At 45.0% G+C, this 15,592-nt stretch overlaps 1 protein-coding gene across 1 annotated transcript in view; it reads right to left on the bottom strand.

Annotated features, from left to right (window-relative positions):
- Positions 1-485: 485 nt before the first annotated feature.
- Positions 486-15,592, bottom strand: part of LOC149364887 (pleckstrin homology domain-containing family M member 2-like) — a 35,894-nt gene continuing 20,787 nt past the window's right edge. Inside the window, exons 10-16 of the mRNA XM_089574847.1 lie at positions 14,736-14,874; positions 14,027-14,205; positions 11,268-11,333; positions 10,685-10,859; positions 7,990-8,136; positions 7,777-7,896; positions 486-5,055 (exon numbers count right to left, since the gene is read on the bottom strand). Of these exons, the coding sequence (XP_089430973.1) occupies positions 4,939-5,055; positions 7,777-7,896; positions 7,990-8,136; positions 10,685-10,859; positions 11,268-11,333; positions 14,027-14,205; positions 14,736-14,874 (943 nt within the window). The 3' untranslated portion in view covers positions 486-4,938. The remainder of the gene's footprint in view (positions 5,056-7,776; positions 7,897-7,989; positions 8,137-10,684; positions 10,860-11,267; positions 11,334-14,026; positions 14,206-14,735; positions 14,875-15,592) is intronic.

The raw sequence follows: 15,592 nt of genomic DNA, 5'->3' as shown, positions 1-15,592 counted from the left end.
CAAGCTTAATTTGACCAGTTATGCATTTGAATATCGACAATGCGAGATCCTTGTGCACAAGCATACAGAAAGCATATTCTGCACTCATCTTCTCAAACTCTAAGGCTAACCCCCAAGTAGACAGAATTTGAAAAATGCCATCTGAGAAAACCCGAAAGGTTAGGGTGCTCGACTACTGGCCGGAGTACCCGGGTTCGACCCAGCACACGACAAAAGGCACCCATGTGCTGTGTGATGTCAGTGCAAGTTGAAGATCCCCAGGCTGTTGAAATTATTCTGGAGCCCTCCACTACCCTCCACTACGGCACCTCTTTCTTCTCTCACTCCCACTTTCCTCCCTTCCCTTGTATCCACTGAGATGCGAGATGGATACTGCACCATTTTCTTTCCTGAAAAACCAATTTTCGAACCAATTTTCATCTGAGAAACATAGCTACGCTGAATACTTTCAGCTGCGCAGTACCTTCAGGAAGTGAACAGCTGCATTGCAGCAAAGTCAGCTCCTTTATTATTGCATCTTGCATTTGCACAAGTTGGCATAAAACAATTCATGCTGCACAGGAACTGCCAAACAGTGATGCCAACACAAGCAATGTGAAAAAGTGCACAGCAAAAAGTACTGCTTGCTTGCATGGCTTCCGGCACTGCAGATCATCCAAAGCATTTCTTAACAGAAAAACAGGCATACAGTAATGACCAGCTGTACTACAGCTGCTGCTTCGAGGTAAAAAGTGAAAAACGCAAGACTACTGCTCGCAAACACACAAATAGAAAACAATGTTGTCTAGGCAGTTATATTGGCGCCAATACGAAGGTAATAACTGCTGCATTAAGCCAACACTGATTACTGGCTGTATCACAGCAGCTGACTTGGAATGAAAAAGATACTGCATCAGAGAAAAGGGAGCAAAGCAAACGATGCTGTCCAGTCAGGTCTAGCAAACAAAGATTCACTGTAAAAAATGTCTTCCAATCACCTGGCTGAAGAAAAACGTATACATCTGAAAGAGGAAGTTCACAGCCGCAATGCCTCAACTGCAAGCACAAATGCTGTAACCAACGGGTTTAAGGAGGGGAACAATTTTGTAGGCGAGAAAAGGCAAGTGGTGTGCTGTTAAGATTAACATGAATCATCCTGGGCTGGCCACAGATGGACAGAACAAAATCGGCATCAACATCTATCCACATGTGCATGCACTGCTTAGTAGACGTCACTCGCTGCGACGTTTAACAGATCTATCAGAGGAGCTTGCTTGTCCCTGCAAGTCTGGTAGCATGTCATTGCTCGCAAGCACTAGAGCTCGATGTGATAAAGTGATATTACAACACTATGCACATGCATCTTTCTTTGTGACACAACAACCTAGTACACTGCATATGCCACAAGACATGCACATTAGGCACATGCACTTGCTTCTTTACAATAACTTTTCTCTATTATCAAGTGCAGTTTGCTCATAGACAATGGCAGAAATACTTCATACAGTAGATGACTCCAGCAATGAGATGGTAAAAAAAAAAAAAAGATCTTTGGTAAAATCCAGGCAAAAAGAAAGCCTGCCTTTAAAGCTCTCTTTAGGACGTGCCCATGAGGCATAAAACCTGTAGCCTGCTACTTGTCACCTACAACAGTAAGCAGCCACAATAAAATAGCAAGCCAGCTAATGTCACGGGCCCGCACCACCTCTTTCCGCCCCATGCCTCTTTGAAACTTCTCAAGTTAGGCAGTGCCTAAAAACACAGGAGAATTCTCACACTTTTAACAAACCCTTGCGCATTGGCACATATCCCTAACTAAAGCATTAAAGAAAGCAATTGGTATTTCAACATAAAACAAAATTGCTGCCACAATTCACGGAAAGTTTCGTTATGTGTAAATAAAAGATAATAAGAGGTGAGGACAGTACAAAATGTTACGGATTCACAATCCAGGAGAACAACAAAAGAAGCCATAGAGGCTCTAGCAGAACTTGCGAGGGGATGCTGATAAGTATTGAGTCTTACTCCAAAAAAAAAAATTGAGCTCGGAAGCTGTAAACTGTTCAATACACTTCTGTGTTTGTCTGTATTCAATGGTTCAAAAATTAACTAGCCTTGATTTCAACTTTTTTTTTCCCCCTCAAAAGTGAACATGGAAACATTTCCAACTGCGTTCAATCTGGGAGATCACAGGACCATAACCAAGTTCCTATTTTTCCAAGGAAAAAATGCAATGCAGATATGCAAAAATTAAACATTTGAATTTTAAAGGTGGCCATTTCAGTGCTGAGAGTGAGAAATCCAGTGGAAGGCCAGTCTCTGTCCCCTCATCTACAAATGTCTACAAATGTGAAAGCCACCCATGACAATATCATAGAGGACTACCGAATTGCAGCCACAAGTATTGCCAGATATATGGGGATATCACGTGAGAGAGTCGGTGCCATTATCCACAACTACTTGGAAATGAAAAAGCTTACAGCAAAGAGAATCCCGAAACTTTTGACAACTGAATAGAAGAGACGTGTGGAGACACCAGTGGTTGTTTTGAAGAATTTTGCAAGGAATTAGTCAGATTTCATAGACAAACTGGTAAATGGTGATGAGATAAGGAACAACTGTTTTGATCCAGAGACAAAGGAACAGTAAGGAATGGAAACACAGCGGCTCCATCAGGCCACTGAAGTCCATGTGCAAAGATCAGTGAAGAAGCATATGGCAGCAATTTTTTGGGATAAGGGAACTCGGCTCGTGGACTACCACCCGAAAGACTCAACCATCAATCTAACATAACTTATCGTGAAATATTAAGAAAAAAATGCTGATGAAAGCTCACCAAAAGCGTCATCCTCAGTTGCATCCTGCAGGTGCCAGTATTGCAAAAATGACTTTCTTGGGCTTTTTGCCCGATCTGGCTCCGTCTGACTACCATCTGTTCCACAATCTCAAAAAATGTCTCAAGGGACAACGGTGTGGGAGCGTTTTGGAGGCAACTAATGCTGCAAATGAGCAGTCTGACTAGCATTTCGAAGAATTATATTTGCAGGAACTTAAAAAGCCGCAGGAGAGATGTCGCAAGAGCACTGACATCGTGAGGGCACGTGTCAAATAGTGTGACAGTTTAAGCTTCCTAGCTATACTTTTTCTGGGTAAGGCTCAGTACTTATCAGCAACTCCTCGTATTGTTCAAACACAAAACACTGCCCACAGGCTACACTAAACGGTTTAAAGCACATTAAAAAAAAAAAAACACGCAGTGAAAATGCAATGATGGCTTTTTTTGAGAGGAGCACATGCAAGCACTACAAGAAAATATGAATTGTATAGTACTTGCCACAAAGTGTACATAAGATTATGCAACAACCAACTGTACACTTTAGCATAGACTAGGACTTCAAATAAACAACCAACAAGGCTTTGTCATTTCTGCTGCCAAACCTCAACACAATTTTTCTAAATCTAAACGAATGCCACTGTAGTCTGTATGCTTAACAAGGACAGGCAGACAACACACCTAGAACACATATAAGAACTTCGTTGTGCAACCAACAGAACAGAGAAGGAACTCAACCACAGAGGACAATGATAATGCGGTATGATTCATGATAGTAGCAGCATTTACGTTATCATTCTACTGCACTATCAAGCTAGGTCATAATTACAACAAGTCTGAAGTGATTGCAGGAAAGCTCAGAGCTTGCAAGTCCTGAACAACTCAGTTTCTTTAGCCTATCAGTCAACTTTACAAATCAACATCAAGCTAGGTCTCGCCAAGCAGGAACTGAGCAAAGGAGGAGGTTGTACATACATGGAATCACACATCTAGCATATTTTACATGTGTATTGATCACAGCATTTCAACTCTTGACAACAAAACATGACAGGACTGATGCATTACATTACTTGCATCAGGCACTCACTTCATATGTCTTCGTTTGCGACCTCCATTATCTGCATATGCACCTGGTAACTCCAGTTTACTAACCTCATAAAGATCACTGCCAGGGCACAATAGTCACTAATAATGATTGCACATGAACTCTGATGTATTTAGCCAATGCATTCATGACTGCTTTCACAGAAGAGAAGAGAGATTGAGTAACTGCTAAGTAGAGAAGACCAGGCATTGCCTAACTCGTCACTTAAGCGGTCACAATGTGCTTTAGTTTGCATGATTTCCTCATTGAATATCATCATGCGCCAACTGGCCCAAAAGTTAGTCCACCTGCTACACCCTGCATGAGTGTGTACATCACAACATTGCCTCAGAAGAGCTATGGAAGGGCTGGACTGCACTCGGCGACAACCGGGCACCATAATCGTTGTTGCCACCCATTTTATCACAGCCAAGCAACACACGGGACTTTGCAAAATATAAGGCCACTGTGCACCTAGCCCAAAAGCACTACAGCTGTCGACAACAATTCCGCAGGGTACAAAGATGTGATCAAACGTAAGAAAGGCGGGAAGTGATCAACACTTTTCATTGGATGCTTCCTCAGGATAACACAATGAATAAGGATCCTCTTCTACTAAGCCCTTGTATGGACAAGTAGCTGCACACTGAATACACATAGAGTTCACTATTTTGATCAACTTTTATCAAGTAAACAGCTTTAGCAATTCAATATTTCTAGCAGCACTACTGTCTGAAATAACTATTTGTCTCAGCCACAAAAACCAACGTATGCAGCATGGGCAGCAATGAAATATTTCACATGCAAGTTTACGCAAGAGAAACGAGTGTTCACAAAAAGAACAATTATTTTCACTGCAGAGATCAGGATTCTAAATCGATGAAAGGGGTACCTTCGTGTGTGCACATGCTTTGTAACAGACACTCATATTGCACTGCCCACTGCACCAGTATGTTTGCACTAGAGCTCCTTCGAGATGAAACACAACATTGCAAAGGGACCTCTGTGATTAAGCTTCCATGTGACCTGAAGGGCAGACGCTTCAACTGTCAAGGCAAAATGCTTTGGAGTGAGTTAGCCTGGCTTCAAGCTGAGAGGCCCGTTCCAAGCAGTGTTTCTTCAGGGTTCCATCGGCCATTGGTGCAATTTCAAGTGGGACCTAAGAAGGTGATAAAAACACAAACTGTGAAATGACAAAAGAAAAAGAAAGATAGGATAACACATGTACAAAAGCACCGTGTCGTTCAGCCATAGGAGCACACTTGAAGCCAGGGCGAACAACTATTCAAAGCAATGAAAGAAGGCACTAGTACAGAACAGTAGACTCCCTAAAAACCTGAAGGGAGCATGAAAATTTGTTCGTCTTATTAGAAGTTTGTCGTATCATAAGTGCCACAAATAGGATATACGAGCATGATAGTTGTGTCAAAATATCTGTTACATGGAAAAAATTAATAAAATTACCTAGCAGTGATAAGGTAATGGCAAAGAGCACTCTACCAGGTGTCCCAGCTAACGTAAGTCAAACATCAAAAATATACCGACACAAGGTAAGCGAATACAACCTCAAACACGCTATCGACCATTGTATGTAATTGCTCAGAGTATTTTTGTATAGAAAAAATAACTTTTTAGCTATTACCATCTTTACTCGATTTCAACATTCCCTCGATTGTAATGCGAAGCGGATTTTCATGCACCAATAAAGAAATACGTACATGAGGCCGCCGGATTGCCACTCGCCTCTGTACACAAGTTCACCTTATTTTAAAGCAAGAGCTTATCTTAGCTCGTTCCTTGACGCCCTCATTGGCATCCACAGTGCAGAACTTGGCAGCATCTTTCCACAACATCGTGGCGCATTTATCTTTTGACAGGAGCACAGGCAGAGGTGGCATGCTCGGCAAACTTGGCAGAGCACCAAGATATACCTGTGCGCCCTGGACAGACGGGAGCATCAGCGGCAGCTGTGCGCTCAGGGTGGGGCTGCCTGGCTGTGCCAATGTGTGCAAGCAAGGTCGCCTTTTATTTTTTAGCCCAGCGCCATAGTGAACTCAGCCTGTCTTTGCAATTGACGTTGCCATGTTAGCTCAAATCCAGGTCGACGCCTTGCTGATGGGACACCTCAAATGCTCGCAAGGCCTCTCGGTATCCAGGAATGCCACAGACAATATCAATACGCAAGTTACCAAGCTGCCATTTTTGTGACACCGATGACAGTAGGGTGTCACCAGCACAGTTCCATTTTTGTACTGGATTCTATCACTCATGTCATTTTTAGAATACTTTTCCCAGAAAACAATTAGAATCGAGTAAATACAGCATGTTTCTGCAAAACTTCTGGTGCCGAGTGGAAATAATTCAGTGTGGAAATACTAAGTGGGCACATCAGTTCCTGGTAGCTTTACAAAGGCTGAAATAAAGCAGCATTCCTAGACATCCAATCTCCCTTTCGTCTCGGGCCAGAGAAAAATTGCCAATTTCAGAAGCATAACGCTGTGTCAGTATGCAAATGCCAGATGTGAAACGTTGTCCCCCAACTAGGAACACAGCTTAGTGTTTCGGCCCGAGACAGCTATCAGGAAGTTAAGCACGCACTGTTTTTCCTACACTGCACGCGATCGGGTCAGCAGGTACTACTTTTAATTTTGCCGCCAGTGCCCACTTCACTGCTTTCGCCCCGTCGCATTCTCGGTAACATCGAATGCAGCTGTGTTTGTGAGTTCTGCGTTTGAGGGAATTGCTGTGGCGGCGTGCAAGTGCATGGCCACATGGGATTTTTTCGCTTCAACGGGAGTCTACTGTACTCATGTAGCATAGAAAACATGATAGATTTCTTCAGAGGAGACAAGACACCAGTATCTTTGCATCTTTAAGTGCCTTTTAAAGCACATCCAGGAATGTTGTAATTGGAAGGAGATGATGATTTTGTTAGAATAAAGCAATGCTTTTATTTATAATGATTTCGATAGTCGGCTCAGCAAAAACATGATTTGCACATGCTAACCCCATTGCACACAGGAGATTGAGTTCTACGAAACGAAAATGAATACATTACTTTCCATCATTGTTCACTGCTCAATTTCATTAGATCAGCGAGCCTTTACTCATTTATTTAGGCATCCTCATTTATCATTACATGCCGTTTTATGCCCTGAGGCAATCAACTTCGCATTAAAAAAAAAAAAAAATACATTACTTTCGGTCTTTGCAGATTCGAGATATTTTTCAGCGACTCAACTCTCTGCAAAACTAACTGCTTACAAAAACTAATCTTGTCAGTAGAGTACTCAAAATTTTTCCACGTCAAAACGACAGCTCAAGCAACAAATATACAGCACACACTTTTAATTCTCAACTTGAAGCCACCATGACTGATTTCGAGTGACAACTTAACAATAAGTTCTTTACCCACAAAATACCTTTCAGAGATTCAGATACATATGCCCAACAGTTACACAAAATATACAGCTGCCGTGACCAGCAGCATTTAAAACAGGCTGAAAGGCAAGCAGTAAACAGTGCTTGTCATCCCTTTTGAACATGTTTACCTTCCGTCTTTACACAAGCAAGTGGTTCCTGACGATTCGTCATGTGCACCACACTTTTTTTGGGCCCCTTTCATGCTAAAGTAGGCGAGGCCTTCTAGAAATGTACTTTCCTGTGTGCCTTCCATGTTAGAACGTTGCGCAGACTTTCTAGAGGAACGATTTTTTTCCCACTCTATTGGCCTAACATCTACTAAATAACAGGCACTCAATGCAATGTCAAGGTACGAGGTCGTGTGACCAAGCTGGTGTCGTGTCAACTACCTGCAACACACGTATAAATAAGGCTCCCTTCTCTTTCATGCACAAAAAACTTGCCAAGTCCCACAAACCTTGAACATTTCCTGCCACAATGTGGACACGATGCCCAAGAACTCGTTTTTCTCTTCCTCGGAGGCAAACCAGAAGATCCAGTTGTAGGCACAGCTCTCGGCCTCACCCCCATCAAACTCCTGCGTGCAGAAAAAAACAGAGTTGCACAAAGGTGCTGAGAAAAATAAGAATTGAACAAAAAAAAAGAGGCCAATAAAGAAAAGGCAGCCCACCATAACGCAGAAGTTGTCCTCACTCCGTACTGCACTCAGATCGATGACCACTCCGACACCCAAGACCCTTGACCCTTCGACAAGGGTGAGCACAAGGTCGCCCACCAGCACCAGGCAGCAGGCCACCAGACCACCCATGGATCCAGACTGTGCGACAAATAATGGCGCATCTTTCACCAGCTAGCACACCTGCATCACTAGCATGCATTATACAATGGCTGCAGCACTCAAGAAGTACAAAGTTGATTTATCAAAATAAAGAGAGAAAGACAAAACATTGACAAATCACAAAGAAAATTGGGGCATTCTGTGCCTGACTATGCATTAATACTCGGGCGTGACCACACCAGTTAAAACACTTTATAGAAACTAGCACTTTTAATAACTAACATTGTAAATCCAACTTGCATGATAACTGTCAAGGGCTTTGCATGTACTGGTCATAGATTTGCTACCTTATTCAATGTTTCAGTTTATTCAGTTCGAAATGTTTTCTGGCCAAAAACTACCTGCACTGCTTTTGCGCAGAAAGTTGTGTGCAGAAAATGGCCTAACCCAAGTTCTTTTAACTAAAAATTTCACATCAGCAAAAACTGTCAGCCTCTCCCAGCAGCAACAGCAGGTCCAAGGCGTGAAACGCATTCTCCCTGTGTCGCCAAAACCCTCTGCAGAAGCAGCAGAACCTAGCCTGGCATCACAACAAACCGTATTAACTCACATAGAGGTCTGCCTGAATGCTTCAAAATCGCGCTATCCAAATTGGGCATTGACCAATACATAAATCACGGCCAGAGCATGGCACAAGTCCACTTACAAATGCGGAAAAGGAAGAGAGAGAATGACACCGAGGCTAAAGCTGAAAGCCTTGCCTTTCAGGTGCCTTTTAGCCTTAACAAAGCATGGCAGTTGCTAGCACTGTAGCAGCACAGAGGTTCCACGCAGGCCATCCTTTTCAACACAGACATGCAAAAGATTCTCAGATTTGGCTAATAAGCAGATAAGCATAGAGTGCCACCACACTAAATGTGGCCTTGTCATAAAAATGAAACTTCTCCCAGCGAGTCATACCTCCCGAATGTCGATCGCCATTCTTAGCAGCATCTAATACCCCTGTCACATGGGCACTTTCGATCCTCATTGAGTCAATGCTCATCGAACTCAATGCAGATCGACGGTTGTCACACGGCCACTTTCAAGCGCAATCGAGCTCGATCCTGCTCGACTCGATGCCGGCCCCTCAAGAGTGCTTGAGGTTCCAAGCACAATCGAAAGCACTCTCGCTCTCACGAAGCTATAAAAATAAACACTAGTTAACAAAACAAAACTACAACTGTTGTTGTTGCAATTGATTAAAATGCAAGACAGAACATTTTCAGGCACTATGCCTGCTTATATGCAAACATATTTATGTATAATCTCGGCACCACGCTCCAAGCTTCGCAGTCAGTGTAAACAACAAAGATGGTGTCCTCCTGCTCGTCGACGCGCAAACTGTGGAGCGAGCGCGAGACAGCCGCTCTCATCGACTGCTGGCTAGACCGCCTAGATAATTTGCGGCACCAGAAGAGAAACGCCGTAGTCTACGCAGAAATCGCGGAGACGTTGCGGACCCTCGGGTTCCATCGCACAACAGCAGAGGCACAGAGGTGCGTCGCACGTCTGGCTACGGATTTGGCTGCCGCTGCCCCCGACTGCACAGTGTTGCCGGACATCACCTTGTTATAGCTGTTGGAGAAGCATTTGGCGCCACCTAACACACATGAGGGAAACTTCTCAAGGAGCATTGAAAATGCCCGTGTAACACCGGATGTTTCGAGCGTGCTCGAAAATCTCGATGCAGATCGAGTTCAATGAGCATCGAAAGTGCCCGTGTGACAGGGGTATAAGCAAGTCATCATAAATGCGCTGAGATCAGGAGCACAAGAGTTTTATGTAACCGAAATGTGTAACAGATAGTGGTGAAAGCACCAAGAGCACCCTTTCACAAGAAATAACAACGCCAAGCTTTCCATGCGCCCATAGAGGACAGCTGCCATTCACACGACATTAGTGACGCTACACACACTGAAGGTGTCTGCTGGACTTAAACTGAATGAAATGAAGGCATTTAGGTCTTTCATGTTCCATCACACACTTGTCCATACGATGTGTCGATTTTGTGCTTGGTATGCAAGTGCATTGTGATACACTGTGCCAGTAGACGTTATCAAAAGTCGGCAACTTGGAGCTCCAGTTGATCAACCTTTACAACAACCTTTACTCATTTCTGTGGGTCCCAAAGTCCAAGGTGGACCTACATGGCCCATCAACCAATATGCAAGTAAACATGCTGCCTGCTGGCACCCAGTGCTACTGGTCCAGCTAAAGAACATCAATGACGACTCACACACACTTGACATTATGCAGTGGCGAAATCCACCTCCACATGCTTCTGCACGAAAAGCAGGTTCCTGATGTCAAGCCAACTGCACACAGCAGTAGCATTGCACGTTTTCCTCGCACTGACTTAACAAACCTTGATAAAGTTGCAGCAAATCACTGATATGCATTCTCCTTTTTTTTTTTTTTTTTCAGGCAAGGCACACAGAAATTCTTCAGCAACAGCTTCACAGAGCAATGAAGGCTTCAATGCAGAGACTTCAACACTAAATTTGAAGGAAGCCAGCAATGACAGCATTCCATGCTTAAAACGCACCGCATGATAGGAGGACTGCCCTGCCTCTGAGAGGGCGTTGACCCAGCGCTGCATCTCTGCTTCGTTGGACGCGGCCAGCTGAAGGCAGGCACCACCAGAGGGAGCCAGGTTCAGCTGCAGGGCGTGCGGGCGGCCCACATTTGACACGACCTGACAAGAACCACACTGGACGCCGCTGAAAGTAAAAGAGGAGAAAAAAAATGCTTCCAGACTGTTGCGTCAAACAGCGGCACTAGCTATACTATGGATATATACTTTGACTGAGTGCTCATAATCACTACCGCTAATGTTTAATTGTGTAGGAAAACATGGAACTCAATAATATGCTCAAAATAATAGAAGCTATCACTTTATCTTCTGCAAAGAGGATTTACATTTTTTTTTTTTTTTTTTAGAAAATTCCTCCTCTGTTTGATGTCTTATGTATGCAACGCCCTTTGTGGAAAAATTTGCGTCATTCTACCCATCATAGCTTTTTTTATCATAACTTTTTAATTTTCACGTTGGACATTACATGCCCTTTAACTGATGCTGACAGGGACTTCTTCCCTGCTGCACTAAAACAGACAGAGCTTATTCTCACCTGATGAGATAGGTGGCGCTCGGTATGGTATCTCCTTGGTTTGAAAACCTATACAGGACTCCAGCCCTGCAGCAACAAAAAAAGAAAGAAAAACATCGTGCTTCTAAGAGCTGTCTCCACTAAGTTCTGGCAAGTTCTGTACGCCAGCAGGCCAGGGAAACTACAGCAAACGTCATCAATGTCACCCCCAGTGTTCACACACATAAAAAAGCCACCAACACTTTGTGTACCTCAGTGCTAAGAAATAGCAACAGCTTTGCCGGATAGGGTTCCAATTTGCCAGAAGGCAAATACACAAGTTTTTGGACATGGCGTATTATGCCAGTGATGACAGCAACGTCATAAACCTCCAGAAAGCCCCTTATGTGGCCACTACTGCAAACACCAACTTCCATGTAGCGCACTATCCCTCAAGTGGGCACTCAGCTGTTGCTTTGGAACTAAAAAATTGGAGGGGACGCTTATGCTCCGCCTTAAGCTTATGACATGATTGTGTTTGTAAGGTTGGCGCCATTGAATCGCCTCTTTCCATTTTAACCGGCGCCGTAATAACGACTGAAAAAGCCGCTCTACGAGCGGCGCGTTGGCAGCATCGCGGTCGTTAGCCTTGACGGCGTTCGCTGTTTCGTTAAGAGCTCGTTTCCGTGTTTTTTTTTACCAAAGTAAACGAGAGGTCTCCCCTATCAGTTGAAGGTCGCGTTTCCGCCCGGTCGCGGCCTGCGGGAAGAAAGCATCCTCCGTGGCCGAGTGCGGATCGCCCACAGGTCTGTTGTGAGGAGAGGGAAGGGCAGCATGCACGCCTCGCGGCTTTCTTCAAAGGGTTAGGCTCGCGGAGGGCGCGCTTGCGGTTATCGAAGGCATCCCTTCTCTGACAGGGCCGGTGCCACACGGCGTGGCGCTGTACGGACAATGCCCGGTGGCTGCGCGCCCATTTGCTAGCCTCATCTGGGAACGGTTAGCGGCATCTTACCTGCCCCGAGGGGGTGTCGCGGTCCCTGTTGCGGGAGGGCGTTTGTCGCCGCGTTTGCAAGCTGTGTATGGCGCCGAGGCCGGGGCTTTTAGGGAGAGAGCGAAAACACATGTAGTGACGAGGCTCCTCCTGCTCGCGGCTTAATAATAATTCAATTTCTTGCTTTTTTTTCTTTTCGCGTGGGGAGAGAGCGCGGGGGCGCGCGATGCTCTGCTGCCATCGCGACACAGAGATTTTGGTCTAGACCGGAGCCAGGCACGCAGACCATGCTCTCGAGTAGCCGTGGAGTGGGTCCACGGGGCGGCTGGTGGGCCATGATGCTGTCATGTACATACTCCTTGTAAATAGTCGTCTGTGTACATAAAACCTATATCAGTGCTCGACAAGAGTCCCCTGTCATCCTATTGGCTCAGTACTTCGTCGGAAAAAAGAAGAACGGAGGAACAACCTCTCCGTACAAAGAAGAAGAAAAAAGAACCACCCTTTACTGTGTTAATGGGTTAATGCCGATGCATGAGGAACTGGTCATCTCGACTTTACATTCATAGATCCCTTAGAGTCCTCATACCGCTTCTGGCGAAGGTACAGCGATTAAGTGATGCGCCACTGCCCTGTGGTGGAAGATGCAGCCACTTATGGGGCTTGTGCGAGCCAGGTTGCTCTTCCCAAGCAACCTCTCGTGGCCAATCATTAATTTAACTGCCGCCTGACACAGTGGTCAGTTTGCTCACAATCCGGTGGGCAGGTTGTTTATGGCTTTATGGGGGTTTAACGTCCCAAAGCAACTCAGGCTATGAGGGACACTGTAGTGAAGGGCTCCAGAAATTTCGACCACCTGGAATTGAAATTTCCGGTGGGCAGGTTGTGATGACACCACAAGGTCACATTACCTAGGTCGCCCACCTAGGTAACGCTTCTCTTGGGATTTTTCACCCACAAGGCTGATGCTGGATTTTGTGCAGAACAGGACCCTTATTAAAGGGGCCCAGAAACACAATCTTAGTTGACTGTTTTGCCTGTTGGTCGCATACAGTGAGTTATAATGGTGCTATTAGCAATGATAATACCGCGTATATTCCGTTTTTTAATATTTTAATGTCCTCCCAAAAACAAATTCATGGCTCTGATGGTGCCGCCACACAGTGGTGCGTTTGAACAGTGGATATGACATCACCTGGCGCGAGCTTGATGATCAGACAAACAGTAAATATACGCAAATTGTGTGAATAAATAGAGACACATTTTGTCACCTGTCTGCGTTTTATATTAGATCAACAAAAACAACTTGTTTGTCTTAGATAAAAGCCCTGCAAAGCAATTAAAATAAAAATACACCACCAGGGGCGCTCTGGCGTGGAAACGATGCTGCCAGTCTCAGCAAGAACGAGTTACAGAGAGCAGGCAACCATGGAGTGCAAACTTCCGCGACGTGCTCTGGCAGGCTATTTTGATTGGTTGCGCCAGGTGCCGTCATTGGGAGAGCAAAATAGGAATGGGAAGCCCCGCCAGAATCGAGTTGAGGGCAGCGTTTTGTTTGCTTGTATTTTGAAATTTCTTCATTGAATAACTCCCGTTCCTGTGCAGCGATTCCTGTAATTCTTTTTTAAGTCAGCATCTGTGTGACATAAAGAACCCACCTGAAGTATTGCCAGTATCCCCCAAGCAGTGTTTCGCAGCCCCTTTAATGCTCTTGCGTTAAAATCGCAGCTACGAAGCAAGAGCCCTAGCCCTGAAAGCTCGCGATAAACTTTGCTCTGGACTGCAACCCCATGGCAGGCAGTCCACCCACCTCAGCAGAAAGTAGCCGGGCTGCCAGTGCTTCTTCCTCTCCCGCCTGGTGTTTCCCTCGAGGAACCTCCACATGAGGGGACCGCCCACGCTCGGCCCGCAGGAGTACTCGCCCGGCAGGGCCTGGATGCACTTCTCCCAGTGCACCAGGCGGTAGTCCTTGACCACCAGCCCATCGCCCTGGTGCCACAGCAGTGCACAAGAATAAGGGCCATGCAAAATAGAAGCTCAATCAGCGCAATCATATTTATCAGCTTTACTCCCTAACTGAATGCAGCTACAATTTCCACCTATGCAGTCACACTTCGAGTGATATAGAGCGCAAAAAAAAATGCTTATGAACCAAGGTTTTGATGCCTGTTATAGAGCTCCAGTTGTAATCGAAGTCAGTGGGAAGCCCTCAACTGTGGGGCACCTCATAACCAGGAGGTTTTCCTAGAGCTTAGAGCACTGTTGGTGTAAGCCCTGAAAAACCTCCCAAGTACAGTTAATGCTACAAAAACAGCTAAGGGCTTTAACACACTGAAGAAACATTATCTTGTCTGTCACCATGTTTTGTAACAGCATCACGAATATTTATCAAACAAAACGGGGTCAAAAACAGTGTCGTGAATACAACGCATTTCTAAAGGACTCTGGGCAAGCAAGCACTGCAACTGTGAAAAAATGTGCGATGGCCAAAGAAACCACCTCAATCCTTCGTTCCTTACCTCTCGAGCCTTCAACTCCCGAGCCAGAAGCTTTTTCATGGCATCTAGCTGTTCGGAGCAGTTACTCACTATAGATGGAAGGCATCTTATTCCCCTGTGAGTTCTCCGAATGGCTAGATCCAGACTGGAGAGAATGTTCCTGTGAAAACAAAGAAATGGGCAATGAAAAACAAGAAACTTGGGCACAAAACAAAATGGCTTCAGCAAACAGTAACTCTTGCTATAACCTCATGCGAGCTGTTGATGAACAAACAGCACCAAATGAGTAGGCCAGTTTTCTTTTAAAGATATGAAAATGTCTTTCATGAATTCACTACGTAACAAGCAGCATGCTCGGAGTCTGCCCAGTTCAAATGGACTACAGTAAAAACTCGTTAATTTGAAGTCATTGGAATCGCGAAAAATGTTCTCATTAACCGGGTTCTTGAGTTAGCCAGCTGAGCTTAAAAAAAAAAAAGGAATATCCAGGCAAAAAATTCCATTGCTGGAATGCGCTGCCTTTGTTGGATGAACTTTGCAATTACCATATACTGCCACATAAAAGTCTGCCCCCCAACTCATAGCTCTTGCTAGCCAAAAATGAGTTGACTACAAATAGAACTCGGTGCATCCCCCCCCCCCTCACTTTGCTCTTGGTGGTTTCCCATGGGATGGTGTCATGGTGCGCATACAATACAAAGCAGCAAACACGTAATTATGCGATTACAAGGACAGAAGTCTGAAAACAATGCAGATCAAAAGCGAAAAAGTGGCGCTCCACCTTCCTTTCCACACTCTTGTGCGGCCCAAAGGAGTAGCGGCAAACTCGCTTCAGATTCCGGCACAATGCAGGCCTCTCCGATTATCAGCAGTTCGCT

The sequence above is a fragment of the Amblyomma mixtum genome, chromosome 2, assembly GCF_055824585.1.
Source record: "Amblyomma mixtum isolate Tamu chromosome 2, ASM5582458v1, whole genome shotgun sequence".
NCBI classification, from domain to species: domain Eukaryota; kingdom Metazoa; phylum Arthropoda; class Arachnida; order Ixodida; family Ixodidae; genus Amblyomma; species Amblyomma mixtum.
This window is presented reverse-complemented; position numbering and strand designations above follow the sequence as displayed.